The 22,048-nt window shown below is 37.9% G+C and overlaps 1 protein-coding gene across 4 annotated transcripts in view; it reads right to left on the reverse strand.

Moving 5' to 3' along the window:
* Positions 1-22,048, reverse strand: part of Kcnt2 (potassium sodium-activated channel subfamily T member 2) — a 264,951-nt gene that overhangs the window by 176,892 nt on the left and 66,011 nt on the right. For all 4 annotated transcript variants that reach the window (XR_007834440.1, XR_007834441.1, XM_051183174.1 and 1 more), the window contains exon 2: positions 1,543-1,622. Coding sequence is in view for 2 of the 4 variants with exons in the window: in XM_051183174.1 (XP_051039131.1) it covers positions 1,543-1,622 (80 nt within the window). In the remaining 2 variants the exon portion in view is untranslated. The remainder of the gene's footprint in view (positions 1-1,542; positions 1,623-22,048) is intronic.

Consider the following 22,048-nt stretch of genomic DNA (forward strand, 5'->3'; position numbering starts at 1 on the left):
GGGAATATTCAAATAAATACTTGTCTAACACTGATTAATGGTATTGAAAAAGGCTTCATTCATGTGATTTAACCCCTTTAGATAGTATCTACTGATAGGGTTTTTCACAGAAACCCTAAAAACAAACTTAGGAAGGCATTAAGTATTCCTAACTGTAACCCTGAAACTACTCTGCCATTGAGAATATCTCACCATTATGGTATAACTACTCAAGTATTTCCTATAGGCAGTATATGGATATGTTCTCACACACCAGGACTCCCTCTATGAACGCTACCTGCTGACACACAACTTAATTTAGAGTACTGCAGATAGACCCAGGGTTAAAATCCACAGCCCCAACTCTGTGCTGGTACAATGCAGGTCTCTACGTTCCTTTCATTGTAAGCAGCAGTCATGCTATTATAAACTGTCTGAAACACATGTAGGATTGTGCAAAGGAACAAGTATCACGCACCCTTCAACACAGAGAAGGATCGGCAAGGTTCCCAATTTCTCAGTACGAAACTTCGGGATGTTAAACTCTGACATTCAGTCATTCATTCACCCTATACTTCTGCACGTAAGTTCTCCCTCCAGAGGAAGAACTTCATCCATCCACACCCTTTTGGAATACACTTGACAATTATTACCATTAGGAGTGATTGGGAACCAGTGAATTATTAACCAGGAAAATGATCCCCCATTGTGACAACTCAATTTGTTGAACCTTAACAATGATAGTTTACACCACCTTCTCATGTAAAAGCTTGAGTCAATTAAATTATGTAGTATTATTGTTGTTTAGGAGAAGTTTTTGACACAGGTTCTTACTCTACAATCCAGAGTAGCTTGATAGTTACTCTGAAGCTCTTAAGCTAGCCTCCAAATTTCATTGTATCAGACAATGGCCATTCCTTTTTATAAGAATATTCTTTGATGGTTTCATATAAGCATATAATGTATTGCCATAATTTTTACCCCAATTTCTCTTTTGTCCCCTCCTCTTCACTGTTTATCAACCTCTTCTACTCCCTAACATGATCTCCGCCTACTATCTCATGTCATGTTTTATTTTCCAAACCCTTGAGTTTAATTGGGGTTACTCGCCTGAGTATGGGTCAGAGGTATTTCCAGGAGGATGACCATTATCCAGGGGCTGCACCACCACTAACTGCCATGTCAGGGAGTCATAAGACCTATGAGCTCTCCACCACACACATACAATCTTTAAGATTCCATGACCTTGACTTTATAATTCTTCTGCCTCATCCCAAGTGCTGAGATTAATGGTGTACTCCACTCAAACTATGGCAGTATTTTTCAGAACTCAGATAGGGCACACAAGGCTCTACTTATTCATGTGGGATTTAGAGACCTAAAATATTAAAGAGACAGTATCTTCTGTTTTGCTTTTGTTTTTTGTTTTTACTTACTCCCAACTAAATAGTCTCTCGATTTTATTCTGAAATATAGACAATGACTTTGTGAAACATGACACAGCTGGAACTTTGAGGTAGACTCCTATTCAAAGAGCAAAAGAGGGAGATGGAAATAACTTACTTGATCGCTGGTTTTTAATGAAAAACAGTTTTAATCTCTCTTTAAATGTGTTTTCATTCATGTAGAATTCAACTTGAACCCTGAAAACAGAAAGTAAAAACAAATGTAGTTAAGATCACTGCATCTCTATTTTTTGGAGATGAATAGACACAGACTTTGCATTTACCAGATATGTAAAAATAAAAACTATTTGAATTAATGCATCATATATTTGGAGTGAATTTTATGCCATAGAAAGCGAGAACTGAGTAAAATATAGTCGTGCTATTTCAGAAAAAGCAGCTTTTGCCTCCTAATTTTAAAGTCAGCTCGAATATCACGCAGTTAATTATCTGAATTAGTGAGTTAACAATTCACATAGATGGTTCCAAAGAAAGCACTCATTTTTTAAACTTAATATATATTTAAAATGACCCGTCCCCCCAACATTTTCCCTAATATTTTCCTGCTGTAAGAATAAAGATTATAGGAGCCAGAAGGGTCAAGAATATCACAGCTAACCTGGCTCATGGGAACTCACAGTCTGAACCAACAACCAGCTAGTCTGCAAAGGACAGACAGACAGACCTAAGGCTCTACATGAAAGTGAGTTGCATAGCTTAGTCTACTTGTGGGAATCCTAACAGTGTGAGCAGGGGCTGTCCCACACACATTGGCTGGCTCTTGGGAACCTATTCATCAAACTGGGTTACCTTGCCCAGATTTAATACAAGGGTAGGATCTTAGTCTTAATGGAATTAGATATGCCATGCATTTTTTGTTTGATACCAATGGGAGACCTGTCCCTTTCTCTACAGAAGAAAGGAGGGGTAGATTGGGGAGGGCAGAGAGGAGGCAGGGAGAGGAAATAGGAGGAGTAGAGGGAGGGAAAACTATGATTGGGATGTAAAATAAAAATAAATTTAATTTAAGAAAAAAATGAACTAGATAAATGAAAAATTTACCTTCAGACTATGCCATCACTGATCTACTTATAAGGCAGAACTCGAATATCCAAATATTAGTTTTTATCAAGCTCTTCACCATATCTAGAACCTACTCAGGGCACAGGTAAGTTCACACTTTCCTTTCTTGTTTAGTTATTTTTGTCTCATTTAAATATGTATCTATCAGCAAAGGGGTTCTAATGAGCAGCAGCGAGTTAACATTACATACTACAAAGAAGCAAGGCTACTAACGGCAAAATACTATGCTTAATCTACTCTGAAATGATGTCAACCATTCCCAGCAGAAAATCTCCCAGTACCACCATCATAGAACAGCCCCTTTCTAACCCATGTATCACCATACACAGAACCACACCTTTCTCTTTCATGGATGGGTGCTCTCTCTAATATCCCTCATATTTATATGATGTAACTGATATTTTTAAATAGTGAAAGAGAAATTATGCCCAGTGCAGAGAGATTTGTTAACAGTCAACAATTGACTCAGTTTCACACATTTTCATTATGGGTTTTGATTCCAAAGACAGTGAAGACAGAATTTCAATGGTTACACAATCAAAATTTTCTCTAGATTTTCCTACAATCTCAAACTTCTGAATATGTAATCTGCATGTCCTTAACATATTCAGCAGCTGGTTTCGTTGATTTTTGTTTTGTAAAGAAGACATATGTGAAAAAAAGCAGAAGGAGGAAAATAAGCAACATAGGATGTTGTGTGTTACAATTATGCTTTGCTGATGTACAATTCCACAATCTCACTATTCTTCATATTGAGGAAGAGCCATAGTAGCTAAGAAACGAAATTAAAAACACGTTGCTGCACAAAAGGTTATTTGTGATAATCCAAATCTTATACAAGTTAAAAATTTATATCCTCTAATTTTTGCTATCCTATCTCAAATTATTTCTATCAACAGTTTGTAAGTATTTCTCATCTTTTTCTTCATCGTATATGTAAAATGAGGTGTGGGGCTGAAACCCAGTTAACATTTACTTGAAAATTTCTCCAAAATGAGTCATTTGGCTATCTGTGTGCATGCTCACACCCCTACAAAATCATACTCTCACAAAAGCCGGTGTAACACAGCCAGTCACATAGCCCTGTCTGTATCCTCAAAATCCTTCGCTGTTTTCCTCGTCATCAGCTGAAAAGTCAGGTTCACTAGAAATGAAGGGACTGTAACACTGAGGCCGAGATTCAATAGTTAAAATCTGTTATGGATACAGAACAAAATTCAAGAGGACACATGGCTATTACACAAGTAATTTAGGAAAGGCCATTCTGATTTGCTTCCTAGAATTATCAAATTTAGACGAAGCCCCATCCATTCTTCAGATAGGAGCTGGAGCCCAGTATGAGCGTGGAGTTAGGATCATTTATTTTTTAATGAAATGTAATCAGGTAAACAAAATAATCAGGAGTGTGGAATTCGTGTCGTCTGAGAAAAATTATGAGAAAGACAGAGGTTTAATAACTATGTGGTTAAGAGTTGTGGAATGACTGTCCTTATAATGATGAGGCAGCCAAGGTCAGTTAAATAAGACATCATCTTACTAGACAGAGAACTGAGTAGCACCTTCTAGAGAAGAAGAGAATTAAGGATCAGAATTACTAAGTCTGAAATGGCTATCATTGTGAAACTGACAGTTCCCCAACATATTTAAATGTGCCAAAGATGAGACAGCTTGCCAGCCACTCAGAGAACGTTCCTGAAAGTACATACAGGTTTGCATGTTAGTGAGTTTTTCACTACATGACTTCCTGAGTTCTATCCAATCATGAAATTATGTGAAACAAAACTCTTAATTAATCTGTTGATCTCACTGAGCCCATGTTACACTGTGAAAGAGCCAATATTGAAGCATAATTTTATATAAATGGGTTTTAAGGTTGATGACAGAGGGGGAAAAATGAACCTAATACTTTGGATTTGTTGTCTTAGATACGGAGTAAGGATAAAACATTTGGAGGGTAAAAAGCAAGAGGAAGAGGGGAAAGAAGGAAGAAAATAAAGAGGAACAAAATAAAAACATTGAAAAAAATTCCATATGATACAGAATAAATGAACCCTCCCTCCGTCCCTCTTCTCTTCCTTTCCTTTTCTGTGTGTCTTTCTCTCTTCTGACCTTCCCTCAAACTGGATTTAATTTCCCTAGAAAATTATGTTACAAATAATGGACAAATCATCTCACATCATTCCTCTAAGTGTCACCTTTATTACAAGTCCATATCAAAGATAAGATTTACACTCTCTTTTTCCCCACATTTATCCTAACACACGACAGTGGTAACATGTAACAAAAAACAAATTAATTGTTATTCTTAATAGGTTGTATCTTCAACTGAAACGTTTTCTCATAAAATAACTCCACTTTATTAGCTGATAATACTTATTGCATTATTTGAATGGATATATTTATAGTAAAGAGCAAGTGTGTTGAGCTTCCATATATATTTTATCCCCTTATGTTTATCATTTGGGCTTTTAGCAACACAACCTTTTGTAGTGAAATGTTCCCTGTTTCTGTTGTGTAGATTTAGAGTTATTAGCTTGATAGTCGTTTTGGGGTAAAAATAAGTCAAATAATTTTGATATGCTTTTCTTATAAGAATCAGCACCCCACCGCCTTCACAGTAATTCTACTGTTGACCATTAGGGGCTTCAAATCAACCCTCATATTCAGTTAAGTAATGTAAGAGATGGGTGAATGTTGATTAAACCTGCCTCTAATCAGTCAAACTCGTGGTACATTGAGGTTTTTCTTCTGGCTGGTTGGGTGGGTGGATTATTTTATTCATCAATATTCTAATAATGTCTGTGATGCAATCATCCCGCTTATACCGGAAAAGTTGGTTTTACAGAAGAGATGATGCTGAGAAAATCTTCCATACATATTACCATTTTCAATGTATTACCCTCTTTTTGAATATGTAGTATCTTCAAATAGAAATCCTTGTGCGGTTTCTACATTCCAAGCATTTTGGAATTGCTGTAGAAATGGGAGAACAGGGGGGGTTGGAAATCTTCCCTAATGATAATTACTTTAGTGCAGCTTTAATTTAGCACTTGTTTTCCATTTTCCTCTCACTCTATTGCTCAGCTACTTGAATTCTGTATAAAAAAAAAAAAAAAAAATCACTCCAGAGCCTGTTAAATTGTAACTTCCCTTCATACATCTTAAAATTCTTATCCAGTAAACTTCAAAGTAGGTCTTATTTTAATAACACAAAGGCAATTTTGATCCAGGATTATCAATGAAGGAACACTATTTTGCCACTTCCGATGTTGACACCTGGAAATCCTACCAATTTCTTGGCAGATATACATCAATACATCAACCAAGATTCTGACCGTGTCTCTACTGGCTGCTATTGCTTGAAATCTTAGCACTGATCCCACAACATTGGCGTGGAGTCCAGAAATAAATTCTTTATTATCATACTCCTGGCAAACAAATAGTTTGATAAGACTCTCTGGGCCTTAGGGTTGTAACACGTGGGTTCTATAGATGCATTTTAACCTTTATATCAATTTACTTTAGATGGTTTTTGTTCACAAAGTTTATGTGTGGGTGTCGTGATAATGCACATAGCTCCCGTGGTAGCTCTCCCTGCTAAGAAACTTTCACCTGGCTCATTTACATGCCTTTTTGTTGTTGAGTCATTCCAATGCTGCGTGTGGTATCTAGGTGAAGAGTAAGAAGGAATGTGCAATCTCTCCATGTAGCATCAATGTTCTCACTATGCTCATGACAGAAAACACTAAATTAAGTTTATACTCATGACATTTTCACGTTTTCAAACTCTATATAACATTCTTCTGAATTAAATTGTACCCTCTCCCCAAAAAAAAAAAAATATAAATTGATAAATTGATGAATCCAGTACTTTAAAGGTGAGTTTATTTGAGAATAGAATTGCTGTGGGTAGAGTTAGTTAAATTGAGATGACACTATTCCAGACTAGAAAAGGCTCTGAAGTCAACAAGTCTGGTGTCTTGGGAGAAGATGCTCAGACGAAGGCTGAGGGAGGGATTGGAGATCCACCCCACAATGGATCTGTATCCAAAATCCTGTACCTAAAATCATTGTACACATAGTGCGCTGTGGAGTGCTGTTGGGTGTTTAACAAGTTTATTTCAGGGGTAGCTAAGGTTGCTTTCCTCAGGCTGAATCACAAGAAAGTATCTTAGCACACACTGCTATCAAAGGAAATGATCAAAATGTAAAATTCAAGGTAGCTTCTACCGAATGTTTACCGTGCTGACGTGGAGGAATTATCGAATCGAATGTTTACTATTTTTGCACTGTGCTGACATGGAGGAATCATCCAGTCAGATCTTCATATGGTGGTGGGTTCCATCTTCCACATGTGCAATATTGTTAAGGTGTGGTTAAAACAGAGAAGACTCTGGATTGCCAGTCAGTCAGCAAATGACTCCCACTATAGACATGGCCAATGAAAGACCAACAATTCCCCTGACTCTGCCATTAGTGCTTGGTAGGCAACACCTGCAGGACCTTAGATTTATTGCAGTGTTTGCAAGTACTTACACATGTGGTTGTCACAGCAAACACATCACAAATCAACCAAGCAAGACTTCCTTCTGACATGTCATCATATGCAGTGTTCATTTGCCAGGTCTCCTCTCTGTATTTCTCCATACAACCAAAATAATTCAATTTTAACAGCTCCAATTTCACTTTATTTACCATGGGAAAAAGTTGGAGAGTTCAAGAATAAGTACTAAGATATATTTTACAAAGCTTAAATAATAAAGAGATTCTATCTCTTAGTGCCTTGTGACCAAAAGCACTAGAAGAGAAAAAAGTAGAAGAGCCCATAATTTCTAACTTTTCAATACAGATTTCCCTGGGTTGTCTGTAATTTGATCTTGTCACAGGATGGCAATGTGATATACTCTCAAGATACTGAGCAGCTACTGCAAGATGTAAGTCTCACACAGGTAAGTGAAGGGGATGTGACCAACACACTCTTCAATGCTGATAGCTTATTTTGGATGAATGCAATAAATTTCATGAGATAGTTGATGTCGCATAATAAAAGGATTTATGTTATATGATTGGCCAATTTAGGCTAATATTGTAATGTATACACTGTATTTCTTTTTATTATTATTATCATTATTGTCTTTCAGGGTTAAACATAAGCTGAAAACACTTTAAATGTTACAGGGTGGTGTTACAATATGGGCAAATCCCTCAAAGCAATTAAGATTAAAAACAAACAAACAAACAAACAAAAAGACCAAGACATCCTTCATTACCAACAAACAAAATGCACAACTCTAGAAACTTGAGGATATTTTGAAAGTTACCAGAAGGATGATCAGGGGAAATCAACATCCTCACCTCAAACAAGAGAAAGCTGAAGCACACCCTACATTCCGCTAGACAACCATTCTAACGTCTACTAGCGGGAGTTCAAAGACACCGGATGGCTTAGCAGAGCAACGCCTTAACAACAAGAGATATGATAGTTTCCAGGATCCAAGGTATGGCTCGACCTTCACAGGTATATGGAACTCCTACTATATTACATCAAGGTTCAGGGGGTAAGAGTCCATGCACTGAACCCAAAGCCGCATTCAAACCCCCAGCCCCTAAGACCATAGCTGCTTGCGGGCACTTTCCAGAGACTACAGTGGTACCAGAGGCAGGAGTATACAGGTTTGGTGATCACCAGCCAAGATCTGTGTCCACGAGAGGCCTGTCTCAGAGTAAACAAAGAAGGATAGGGAGTGATGGACTAGGGCGTCTGATGTCTTCTCTGAGGGTCACTGAACCATTAATTTGTTCCTCCTCCCAGTGTGGGAAATTGATACAGGAAAAGTGTGTTGCCAGTGTTCTGCAGAGGAAAATCCAGATTTGGTGATTTAAAAAAATGTTTAAATGACAAAAATAAATAAGTAAGTGTCCATTTTCTAAACTATAACTGGAGTTTTAGGATAAAATGCCAGGCTTCAGCTGCCCTACCACAGGCTTGGTTCAGCCGCCTGCAACCATTACGCCAATTAAAGAGACAAGTAGAAAAGTAGAGAGGATATTTGATATGGCCACATTAGGAGGAGGAACTCTGGACCGATGGTCCCAAATCACTCTCGGTCTAAAAAGAGATTTAAGTTGTGCATACAGGAAGAACCAGAACATGGATCGTGAGGTGTGTATAAAATTAAGCAGTTATACATATGGTCTGGGTGTGGTTCCCTTGAACACTGGGTTCAGGCATTTCTAGATGTTCCAAAGAATTCCTTATGGCTCAGGGAATCAAGGTTTTCAGATGGCTATTTCTGCTATGTGGTACAGCACATCTTCATGAGAGCTGTCCTTGTGGAATAGAGATGGGCTCTATCCTCCAAGAAAGTGCAGGGTGGGATTCAGGCAACTCAAGAGTAAGGGTTTAGTTCCAGGACTCTGTCTCTGCATTCAGCCAAAATGAAGAGATCAAAACCGAAATCAGAAGCTGTACACCCATAAAGTTAGCCTTCAGCAACGTGATTGCCCAAACAGGAACTAAATAAAGACAATAAGGAGAGGCTTGCTAAAGTAAACGAGGAAAGCCCACAATACCTCGCCTCTACACAAAGAGCTCCAGGCAACTATGGAATGCTGGGAGCGGGAGGGCTAGCTAGTCTTCCTCGGGGAAGAGCACACCAACCTGATAGCCAGTTCCAAATGTTCAGCCCTGAGGATGTGCGCACAAATATTGTCATACAGACTGAGCAGGTTTTATTTAGGAAAGGGAAGGTATAAATGATGCAATTATATTATTATTATAACTTCAAAATCCAAAGAAAACGGTTTTGTTATTTGAGATGTGATACAACACAAAAAAGTATTAAAAGGCTACACAAGAGGACACAGTTGAAAAGGAAAGGAAAGGAAAAACCAATAAGGCAGAGATGTCAGGTGTTCATCCAGTTTTAGCTGCCTCGTGGGCACGGGCGAGGACTCAATGATTTTTAACAAGAACATCTTCTAAGATGTGTTTCAAAGTGACAGTGGTGATATCTCTGTTTGGGAGCCCTTTAGACTTTTGTTACCCTAAAATTCCATTTTACTCAGAAATCTATTTTCTACCCGGAACTTTCATGAAGGGATTTTCTTCTTTCTAGTTTAAACTGTTTCTAAATAGGATTTTGTTTAGAAAGGGAGGGGAGAGCTAATAATTAATAAGAATACATACATACTTTTAATAAATCATTAAAAAAAAAACAAGCGCAAGAAATACAAAATGTCTCTTCCCAGAGAAAGAAAGAAATAGCTGGAATTAGGAAGAAATGAAGGCAAGACTATTATAATGAGGTAATCAAGTATCTCTCCATATGGGTCGATACAAAACACAGTTCTGACCTCCAAGGCAGGAAGACAGTTCATTCTGGGACAAATGTGAACGAACTATGTCCTGGGAACACAGACCCAAGTTGCCTGAATTATGTTTTCTACTGTAGAAGCAAAGCAGTTAAATAGGATGAATTAGGCCCATAGCTAAAGCCATACATCACTGCAGCACCAAATCCATCAGAAGGGATGTGAGGCAGGCACTCTGTAGGAGAGCGGGGGAAATTCTGCTACAGGTTTTTGATCTACCAGAGAGCATTCTTAGCATCAGGGTTATGGGATGTTAGCTATCTCTTTGTTAAATATTCCAAAGGTTTAACCTGATAACTTGAGAGGATGTTAGGGTGGCCAGTCACAGAACTGGACAATGAATGAGCCTTTAAGACACTGGAGACAGACCAAGATCATTTTGGCTGTGGGGTCTGAAATCTTTCCGAATCTCCACATTTACAAAATTGTACTCAGTCACTACATTTGTAGAATCTTAATAATGTGTGGCACTTTTTTTTTCTTGGAACTTCACTTACACACACACACACACACACACACACCAAACATTAGAGATGGGAACAAGTAATGTTTTTACTACTTGGCAGCGAGTACTATGTTAGTGAAATCATTTCTGCAGGCTAGTGTCTAGTTACACTTACTGTCCAACCGTCTGAATCTACTAAAGTGACAAAGAGCAAGTAGATTGATGTGGGAACAGAACGTTCTAACAGGCTCTAATTGCTTGTAAATAAGACAAGTAAACTTCCAGACACAGAAATGGAGACGGGACAACATAATCTTACAACAGAAAGTTAGAGTAGAAATTAATGCTTATGGCTATGTGTGTCAATAAGAAAGGTGTTTTTTTTTTTGTTGTTGTTTTGTTTTTGTTTTTGTAACATGATGCTGAATGGAAGATGAGAGTTTAACACAGAACTTAATAAAGTTTAAAACTATTTAAAACCAATCTAGGATACTTGTACTGCTATACTTTATCTTTTAAAACAAGAGAAGAAAAAAACATCAGAGTAATAACATATAGGAGAGAAGCCCGGAAGATAGCACAGGAACACAGAGTTGCACGCATGTCACTTATGAAGTATGTACATGTACCTACATGTAATTAATTTGTTTATTAATAAGTTATATAACACTAGTGAATGAAATCAGTGAAACCATTCCTAGGACAGTGAATACAGTATGCCACCAACTTGAATGTACCGTTAAGAACAATTCTGTGCTTTTAAACATAACAAGAATTCTTGGGATACTTTCTTACTTATGTAACATCTCTGAGCACACAGAGAACAAAACTGTCATAAAGGAAGCCATAGCAACCGGCCATCCAGAAGCTGTACCAAATGAGCATCAGTGTGGAACCCAGCAAAAACAAGAGCAAATCTTCAACCAAGTCATCATGGGCAACATCAGCACTGTGTGTCAGCCACGCTTGAGGAGAATGGCCCAGTCGTCTAATGTACCATCATAAAAGGTTATGCCTTTGTACATAGGAGTGGGCAGAAGAGTCTGCGGGCTGGGAGTCTTCCCAACAAAGTTTTAAGGCATAATAATAATAATAATAATAATAATAATAATAATAATAATAATAAAATAATATTCTAACCTCTGAACAAGCCTAGATAAGGATAATTCTAATACCCTCTTTTTCCTGTTAAGGGAATCCCCTTAAATCTGTTTTCCCTGGGAGTTGCTGTCCCTTCTTTCTGTCTACCTAATGCATTGGCTTTCCTTTTAAATACTGTATTGGCAAGCAGCCATCCCCTCTTCTCTGTTAGCACTGAATTTTAACACTGTCGCTGACCGAAAGTTGCTGCTAGGTTTTTGATGCTTTGGTTTCGCGTCTTGTTTTTTTTTGTTTGTTTGTTTTTCTGTTGCACGGCCCGTGATTGTTGTACAGCCTTAGCAGAAGCTTAGACTGGTTTTCTTCCATTCCACCCATGTTCTTCCACCCATGTTCTTCAAAGTAAACATTTCTAGTAACCCCCCACACACACACTTCTTTTTTTTTTTTTCAAGGAGGGATACGTTAGCAATCCAGAGCACTTCATGGAAAGAATCTCCCGTATAAGCTGAGAATTGAAATCACTCACGGGAATTTGGTGGTAAACCTAATAGTAAGGATTAAACATGTTTGGAAGACATAAAAAAAAAGACGCAAACGAGAGAAAAACGTGGAGCTGGAGTAATGACTGGAAGGTCGAGAATGCACTGCTCTTGTAGGGGATCCAGACTCAGCTCCCAGGACTGGCAGGCAACTCGAAACTAACTCTGATCCCAGGGGCAGAGACTGTCCAATGCTCCCCGGTGGTCTAATAGTAAGGATTTGGTTGTAGTGATACCTTGTTTATACTCTAACAAATAAAGTTTGCCTGAAAATCAGAGGGCAGAGCTAGCCACTTGTTAACCATAGAGGTCTGGGGAGACAGACAGGAAGTGGTATGGCTGGGCAGAGAGAGGAAGTGATGAGGCAGGAGGAGGCAGGAAGAACACACTCTTTTCTGTTGGGAAGATGACTAGGTAAGATGGTTGTGGTTTTGCTCCTTCATCTCTCTAATCTCTTAGCTTTTATTATTTTTTTTTTTATTATTTTCAAGGCCGATGGAACTCACATTACATCTGGTGCTCTCGAAGTTGGTAACTATAAAACACAGTTAAACAGATTATGATTTATTACCCTACTTCGAAGGGGAGAAGAGGATGGGAGAGGAGAACATAGGAAGCAGGAAGATTGAGTCAGGGGAAGATAGAGGAGAGCAAGAAAAGGGATACCATAATAGAGGGAGCCAGCATATGTTTAAAGAGAAATCTGGCACTAGGGAAAGAAATGTCCAGAGATCTACAAGGACGACCCCAACTAACAATCTAAGCAATAGTGGAGAGGCTACCTCAAATGCCCTTCCCTGATAATGAGATTGATGACTAACTTATATGCCATCCTAGAGCCTTTATCCTGTAGCTGCACTGAAATGAACTGAACTCCTGCAACCCAGTTGTAGAGAGGGAGAAGTGATGAGCAAAGGGGTCAAGATCAGGCTGGAGAAACCCACAGAAACAGGTGATCTGAAAAATGGGAAGCTCATGGAACCCAGTCTGATTGCTGGGAAACCAGCAGAGGCCTGACCCAGACCCTCTGAACGTGGGTGTCAGTTAGGAGGCCTGGGCAATTTATAGGACTTCTGACAATGGAAACAGGATGTATCCTAGAGCATGAAAGGACTTTGGGAGCACATTCTTCATGGATAGATACTCCCTTAGCCTAGAGACAAGGGGGAGGGCCTAGACCCTTCCCCATATGACCTGACAGATTTTGATGGTCCCTCATGGAAGGCCTCACCCTCCCTGAGGAGTGGATGTGGGATGTGATTGGAGGGGTCATTGGGGGACATGCAAGGATGGGAGGGAGAGGGGATCGATGTGTAAAATAAGAAAAAATATTAAATAAGAATAATAAAATACAAAAAAAAGGAAGTTATTTTGGGAATTGTTCAGATACAATTCATATAGAAATGTAACAATGCCCAGAAATATCAGACAAATATGACAAATAGTATGCAAACAAAGTGTGCCAAGGCTTCTCATGTGTGAAACGTCATATAAACTACACACAGAAATGTGGCATACTCTCCTTCTTTATTAGCGGGACAGTCCCCAGTTGGCAGGTCTTCCAAGGCTCGCATCAGCTACAAAGAGCTACACTGCCTCGTCACACTTGGCAAGGGTAACCCATAACTCATAGCTTGTATAGGACCTGCTTCTATAGAATTCAACCAGGAAGACCACGGGGGGGGGGGGGGGTAAAGAACCAACTCTGAGAGAAATATGTTATAAAAGAACTACTTTCTTGGATTATGGCAAGACCATAAGCATCATGAAGCAGACATAGCAAAACAGCAAATCATAGGCTTTGGCCAAACTAAGAATATTAAAATAAAAGAAACCTGCTTTACCTTCTGCTTCTCACACACACTCTAAAAAGAGACAGCTAAAACAGCTAAATAAACTGAATAAACACAACACAGTAGGCACATACAAGATAGGATGAAATAAAAATGCTATTAAAGAGCTGTTTTCTCCAGCTGTGGGGTGTCATGGCCATCGTGAAGAAATGTTGCTTATGTGACCTAAAGAACACCTGGCCCAAACACAGCAAGGAAGTAAGCAGAATTCGCAGTGATGGCACTATGGCTTCCCTCCATTTGTTCAAATTCCTTCTTCTTATAATACTAGATTATAGCCTCATTTTAATTTGGCCACCTTTCCAAGACATTTATCTGAATACAGTCAAATTTTGAGGTACAGACGTTAGGGTTTCATCAGATGTATTGGGAAGGGAGTCCCAAGCAGGTGTTAATATTGTATCCTACATAACTAACTACTGACTTATTAGCCTGGTTATGGCTCTTCTCTCTCTACAAAACCCACAGTGATCAAGGTTCCCATTGTAACTGTACGTGTCACAAAGCAACAGTTAAGCTGACCCTCTCCCTGCATGTCTTAGTAACACAGGCACAGTTGGTCCACTCGCTTTTCTTCAAAACATTCTCCTCACTTGACCTGAAAATGTCCACATTCTCATGGCATTTTTCAAACCCTTGGGGTTGCTCTTGAGTATCCTGGGTTGATCCTTTCTCTTCTATTACTAAAAATACATTTCCTTTTATATTTAACTCAGAATGTATTCCCGGGATATATCCTGGATTGCAAAATTTTTATTTCCAGCCCTGTCTCTGCTCCCATTTTATGTATTCAACTGCCTACTCAGTTTTTCTACTTGGCTCTCTAGTGGACATTTTCAAGCCAACACATCCAAACGTAACTAGATTCCTGGTTTTCATTTCTGAAAATTTGTCCTTATGTAAGCTGAAGTCAAATGTATCCTTAAGCTTCAAAAAAAATCATCCAGACAAACCTCCTTTCATTTGAGTATATACCAGCATGATTCTCCAAGGTTCTTTGAGTAGTAAACCTCATTTAGTAGAAGCAGCAGCAAGAAAAAGAGCAAAATCAATACTTTTGACAAGGTTCACCGAGAGCAGCAATGGAAACATAAAGATGTTTAAACTTGCCTTCAAACAAAGATTTATTTTCAACAGAAGGCAGAGAAAAGGCAAAACTTCAAGTGAAAAGTGGAAATATTGAACCCAGCTGAAGCTTCTTCCAAGCATCAGTCTACAAAAATCACAGCAACATATTTCAGGCACGTCATTGAAATCACTGTGGTGTACAATGTCTTTTAGTGTAAGGCATGACCTTGGATTAGATGTGATTGAAAAAAAAATAGCAGATTGAGTCTATACTATGAGAGATGCAATAACATGGAAGAAAGTACAGGGAAAAAGGAAAATATTTTTCCCATGAGGGAGATAACCTGATCGATCTCCTAATTTTCTATGCACAATACCTTCCTTCTCACAATTTCCATTATGGCATCTAGGATACAATACACACATTCAGAATTGGTTTAAGTGACAGTAAAGTTTAGCATTGTGCCGTTTCATAGCGTCCCATTGGCCAGCAAATGCCCTGAAAGAAATATTCATCCGACAGTCTACTTGTATGACCAGTGCCTAGAACACAGTGTATGTTCACAGTATAGATGGAAATAAAAGTTATTCTGTAGTACTTACATTTAACACCCTGTTAGCATCCAGAGTTGATAACTATCAGCATGCAAGGCTGACAGTCTGTGGACACTACCATCTGGCATCAATGCTGAGAAACAGAAATTCCCAAATAACCTTCCTCCAAAAACAAAAAAGAACACATTTTTTTTTTATTGGAGAATACATGCTTCTGATTTGCTGTGATGTAGATAGACTAATATTTTAGCACACAGCTTATTTTGAACTACAGAATTATTACACAAATTTCTTATAAAATTATTCAGCCCAACATTGAGAAAAACATATATCTTGTTTTAGCACAGCTTCTGTCTACTTTTCAAGTCCTTCTTGTTCCCTTGAGCTCTTATCTGTCTCTGTCCCTGGAACCTTCTCATCAACCACTTACTTAAATGACACATTTGTGTGTATTTGTTTAGTATTCCATATTCTCTTCCAGTATTATGAAATATCATGAGAAACTTTTAATGATCCACATCCTTAGCGTAGATCTTCACAATCTACATCATGGGCTGTATTGTAGAATGAGAAAAAAAAATATACAGGAAGAAAAATATGTTCTAATCATGTGTGGGTGTGTGTGTTCATACATGGTTACAAATTTGGTCATTTATATATTGAAAGCATATACATTCTTTGAACAAAATAGAGGCAGCTCAGCTTAGGTTTACAAAAGTAATGAGCAAAAGTAGACTGAAATAGATAGGAAGCTAGCAGATGGAATGCATCACTAATAACAGCCAACATTCAGCCTCATCAGGAGTTGATCTGAGGGCATGCTTCTTGCTGGGTCCCTCCAAATCTGCCAGGATGATTGAATTTAGATCTAAAATTATTAGGGCAGGAACTGTCAACTTTGTTCATTTTGCTTATCTTTTCAGAACCTAACACAGGGCCAGACAAACATACTAATACTTCTTCAAATAAGTTGCTTTGCTGTGTGTACACTGAATTTTGCCATATAAAATTTATAACAGTCATATTTATGTTAATATTTGGGCTTATTTAGAATTCCCAAATTAAAAAAAAATCCTTCAGTGTTTTCAACAATCTACGCAAGGAATCAATAACAAATTCTTATTATAGGAGAAGCACTGTAGAGAAATAGTTTCTTTACTGATACTTTCAGAATAATTACTACAGAAGTACTCAACAACTAAATAAGCCTTATGTTACCGTTACATATAATTAATTTTATGTTTAAAGATGGACTTAATATACCTTATCTGGAAATTTTAGAATCAGATTGATTTCAGAGTCAATATTTTGTTTTTAAATTTTCATACATAATGAGGTATCGTGAAGTTGGAATTTGATTTTAAACAGTGGTCAGTGGGGTTGCCTATACTACTTATAAACACAGCCCAAGGGCAAAATTTATACATGTTTTAAATGATTTTTTTTTTTAAAGCAAAGCATAGTCTTGATCACATCGTCAGTCTCCATTTGTGCATATGAGTACGGACAGAGTGGAGATGACCACTAAAGCTCATGGATCATCATTAGCAGATGATGCTCTCTACAGTCCCAAGTATTGAAGAGGCAGAAATGAGGACGCTCACCAGAACACAAGAGTTCAGAGGCAGTGTCGGCCAAAGAAGAGAAGGAGGAGAAGAAGACAAAGAGGAAGGTGTACAAAGGAGAGAGAGGCCACAAGGAAGATACAAGAATGCTCCCAAGGGAAGTAAAGCAGAAATTAGGCAAGCTGTGTTATCATTTAATATTCTGCTTTGTAACTTTTCCATAATTCTGTAAGTTCTGCAAGTGAGATGACCAAAATACAACTGCATCATTTAATACCTGTGTTGTGTTGGTGACAGATATGGCACACAGTTTTGATCGTAAAACCACGTAAAAATTTACAGTGTCAAATAAAATATTTGTTTTATTATGCCATGGGTGACTTCAGTATGAAGTGATTATATGTGAACATTTTAACCGAATGTGATACATGCTCAATATATGCGATTATACAGAAGAGTTAGTTTAAGTGACCGAATGTAATACATGCTCATACTTAAAACACTGTAAACAGCCAATGACAGCATATCATAAGATCATATTGCCTAGTAATGCATGCGTGTCATATTTGTTTGTGTAAGTATACTCTAGGATGTTTAAAAGATGAAACCATTTGCATGACGACAAACTTCACAGAATGTAACTGTCCTTAAGCAAAGCAAGACAGTGTCTGCAAAATCCTCCTCACCATGACCTCAGGACCTGCATTGTGCCTCTGTTCATTTAGTCTGCTATTCGCTTTCCTGCTCGTTATACATCACCAACAAAAATCACAGCCTGGATCCTGCCCTTTTAATTCATGCTTGGTGTGTTCACTCTTCACTTCATGCCTCAGAACCGTTACTGGAGTAGCAACAGATCATTTGAAACAGCAAACTATCTTCATTGTAACAGGAAAGAATGTAGCATTTTCCACAGCTGTTGACAGCATGAGTGTTAGCAGTACAAAGGCAGAAGGTGATCCCAGCACCAATATGGGACAGAAGCACTTGAAAAGTGTGTGAATTATTCACACACGCAGGAGTGATATAAAATGAATAATATTAATAATCAAATGAATTTTCTGAAAGTGAGGCCATTATCTTTACAGTCTCAAGTACTTTAAAAGCTGCTTGAGTCTCTTTCCATGGAGCAGAATATTAATAGGAAAGCATTATTCTGCTGGCAGATCAGTGTGTGCTCTTTGAAAGAAGCCCATATTCCTAGTGTACGGAAGATATATGCTTACCTGGGTGAAAGCAGTAATTTAAATAAAAAGCACAAAGTTACGATTTTTAAAACTGTAATTAGTTTGAATAGTTTAACACGGAACAAACTTGCCAGAGCACATGAAGAAATATAATTCATACAAAAATATTTTAAACAAAACAGAGGTGAATTCATTTTTTACTGTGACCAGCACATTTTTAAAACGCATTTTTTTTTCCGTTTGTTTTGTACAGCAAATGCCATGCAAAGAAAGGTACAGTTTGAAAGTAATGAAATTAAAGGAATTTTCTCTACTCCTTCAATGATTACCTCATCCAAACATATATAAAATTATATACGTGTACAAATTAAGTACGCATATGCCTTTACAGTCAAATAAAAGGAAAAGTCCAAAGTAACCAAAATCAACAGTATGAAAAATATTTAATGACCAAAACTGAATTTATCGTTTTCAAAATATATCCACCTATTATTAACCAGTTATACTGTTTGAGGGACCCAGTTTAGCATACAGTTGTAATTACATGCCTGACACATGTGAGTAGGTGTGCCTTTAACACTGTAGAGCTTCTCTGCATTCACGTGAGTCTCCTCATAACCAAGAGACATGGCAGGCTTGCAAAGTTCACCTAATTGCCTAAGATCACATTGCTAACAAAGACTGAGCCAGGACCTAAGAAGGGTACAAATTTTAAACAGAAAGCAACACCATCTGGAAGATACACATGTCATCTCTTGTACTTCCTTGTACAGACATTAGATATGAAGTATGCAGGTCTACTCAAGACACTGTCTTTATAGAGTGTCTTTGTTTATAGCTGGGTGACTGAGGCTCAGGCTTGGATGGAGGTGACGAGGGGAAGGATACAAGTGTCTGATTCTGGTACCTTCCTTTCCTCCATCATTCCACGTACCCTGACTTTCCAACTTCCTTACCTTCAAAGGGGCTTCCATTACCCACTTGGAAAACTTCAACAACAACAAAAATATCTAATGATTAGTAGTGGCCTGACAGCCATCATGTGTCTGGTCAGTTTTCATTGTGGCCTTTATACAACATCCAGGTCTATCACACGTGCACCTGGTTTAAAGTCAGATGCATTTAATCTTAAAAAAAGAGAAAGGAATGGAGGAAGGAGGGAAGGAGGGAGGGAGGGAAGTGTTCAAACAAGCCTCAGCTGGAAACAGCAACGCTGGCCTCTTACCCGGTAATATATTTAAGGGAGATACATTTCAGTTTTAAATGTTGATCATAAACCATGCGTTCGATAATGGAACACAGATTTGACCTGAGTGGGGGTTTGTCTCCTACAGCCTCATCGCTGCTTATCATTAATAAAAATTGATTAGCACTTCCCTTGCTCATTAGGTAGAATTATTCCCTTGACAGATGACATCAACGAATCTGTAACAGTCCCATCTGCAAACCTGGCAAACCAGCCCAAAAAAAGTTCTCATAAAAGAAGAAGAGGTAGATACTTTGAGAGGACGCTACACAAACCGTTCAGGAGGAGAAAAGATCAGAGTGGATACACCCCAGTATCACATATCCTTCAGTCTTCCACTTTTGATATTAAGTATTTAACTTGATTCTGGATATTTACAGAGATAATGAGACTGACTGGTCTATAGAGCAAATGCTGAAAATAAAATATTGTAAATACCTTCCATTTGAACAATAATGTTATAGAAAGGATACTACGTCAAATTGGAGTAATTTGACAATGATGTAAAACTGGAGTATGTTAGTCAATTATTTTTCCACCGTCTCAAAAGCTACACGGCCACGACCGGTACTGCTAATCCTGAAGAGAGAAATTATGTCTTGCTAATCATCGAAATGCATACAGCTGGCAAAGTGAATTCACTAAACCTGAGCATCACTAAAAGTGCTCTTTGTCTTGGAGAAATAAACAAGAAGAGTACAGGTAAATTAGAGCTTCACCCACGTCAACAAAAACATTCAAACTCTGTTTTCATCATTTCATCCGGTTGTTATTGACAGCTTACCCTGCATTACCTTTTTCTTGAATCAGGTATGGATGGCTGCACGAAGGTGGATCCACAAGGAACTAGCTTTGGAGACATAGTCTCAGGTATTGCTCTAGAGAGGGAAATCTCCAGCCACACGTGCCTTTCATCCGGGAATATAATCAAAGAAGCCAATGCTTGAGCTTTATCTTTATTTTTTAAGGATGTTTGGAGGGTGCAAACATTCCAGGCTCGGCAGCTGGGGCTAGTTCCTTTAATGCTATCTTTGATTCAGCATTGCTTGACAGACCATTAAGGAAATGTTGATGAAGCAAGAAGGGCCAGTGTGCTGCTGCTTAACATGATTATTTTACAGAGCACTGTGCATTCATTAATAGTAAACAAATTCTCACAGTAGTCTGCTCTGCTTCTTTTTCAGAATCTTTTTTATTTTGCTCTGTCCAGTCTCAGTACTCTTGGTGGTTAAAAAAAAAAAAAAAAAAAAAAAAAACAAATCCAGAATATGACATTTGCTTCAGAAATTGTAACCTGCGGTTTTCTCTGTGGTAAGTAAAATGAAATGTTAATTTTAAAAAAGTCTGATATGACTGAACTGTCTACTAACTACAAGCTTCACTATTCAGAAAAAAATAATGCAGCATTTATAGCTCAACCTATTGAACGGCTCAGGCATTAAGGTCTCAGTAAGTAGGAAGTCTCCTGTGAGGATAACAAACTGGCATAATACAAAAATAAGAAAAATATATTTGCTCTTATATATACCTGAATAAACTGTGAATATGTATATGTGACTAATAAGAAAATTTGTAACATTAAGAATGCAATGGATACAAGTCATATAAAAGTGGAAACTAAATGTTAGTAAGTTATTCAAAATTTACATAAAAACATTGGTTCAAAGTTGCATAGAAATTTTTTGCAGTTTTGTTTTGGAAGAAAATGAAAAGAAATGTAATTCTTCAATAACAAAATTCTAGTTACATTTTGTTGTAAGATCAACAGTGTGTTAGAGTACTGCAATCACAAGTAACATCAGAAACAGCTTATAAAGTGAGAAACTAACAACAAACAAAAATAGGTTACTAAGTACTGCTATTGTGTAGATCTGTCACAAACTCGTATGCAGGGAAATTTGTCCTGTGAAAATTTGGAAAGTTGAGGCGTACTACTTATCTTAATGTTTATTGTAATTGTTTTAACCAGTCTGTTCCTCCTGCATCACAAGGTCAGCATAATGTGTATGTAATAAAAATAAAACAGGTGGTGGTTAGTATTGACTGTCAACTTGAAAGCATCTAAAATCACTGAGTAGACGTCAAAGAAGAAGAAATTATCTACACAAGGTTAGCCTCTGAGAATACTCATGAGAGATTGCCTACACTAGGTTAATTGTTGAAGAAAGATGCACCCTAATTGTGAGCAGGACCACATTTGAGCTGGGTCCCAGGCTGAACAAGAGACAGACAGCTTCTTTCAGTTTCCTGGCCACTGATGCAATAAGGAGTTACCACAGTGCCTGCGCTATAGCCTCTCGGTTGTTATGGATGAAACCCTCAACCTGAGAGCGAACAAATCTTTCCTTCCTTGAGTTCCTAACGTTGTGTATTTTATGGAAAGAAGAAAGGCAACTGATACCAACAACACACATTTCTACCCAGTGTTAGACTTAGAAACATCAGGTGTCACAAAGTTTAAAGATAAATCTGTGTCTCAAAATGCCTATCCTTGCAAAATCATTCTCTCAATACAAATAGCTATTTCATAAAACATTTGTTCTTGATGTTCTTGATGAGAGGCTGGACCACACCATCTATTAGTCTCATGGATTTTGTTCAGCTGAGT

Source organism: Phodopus roborovskii, unplaced genomic scaffold, assembly GCF_943737965.1.
Source record: "Phodopus roborovskii unplaced genomic scaffold, PHOROB, whole genome shotgun sequence".
NCBI classification, from domain to species: domain Eukaryota; kingdom Metazoa; phylum Chordata; class Mammalia; order Rodentia; family Cricetidae; genus Phodopus; species Phodopus roborovskii.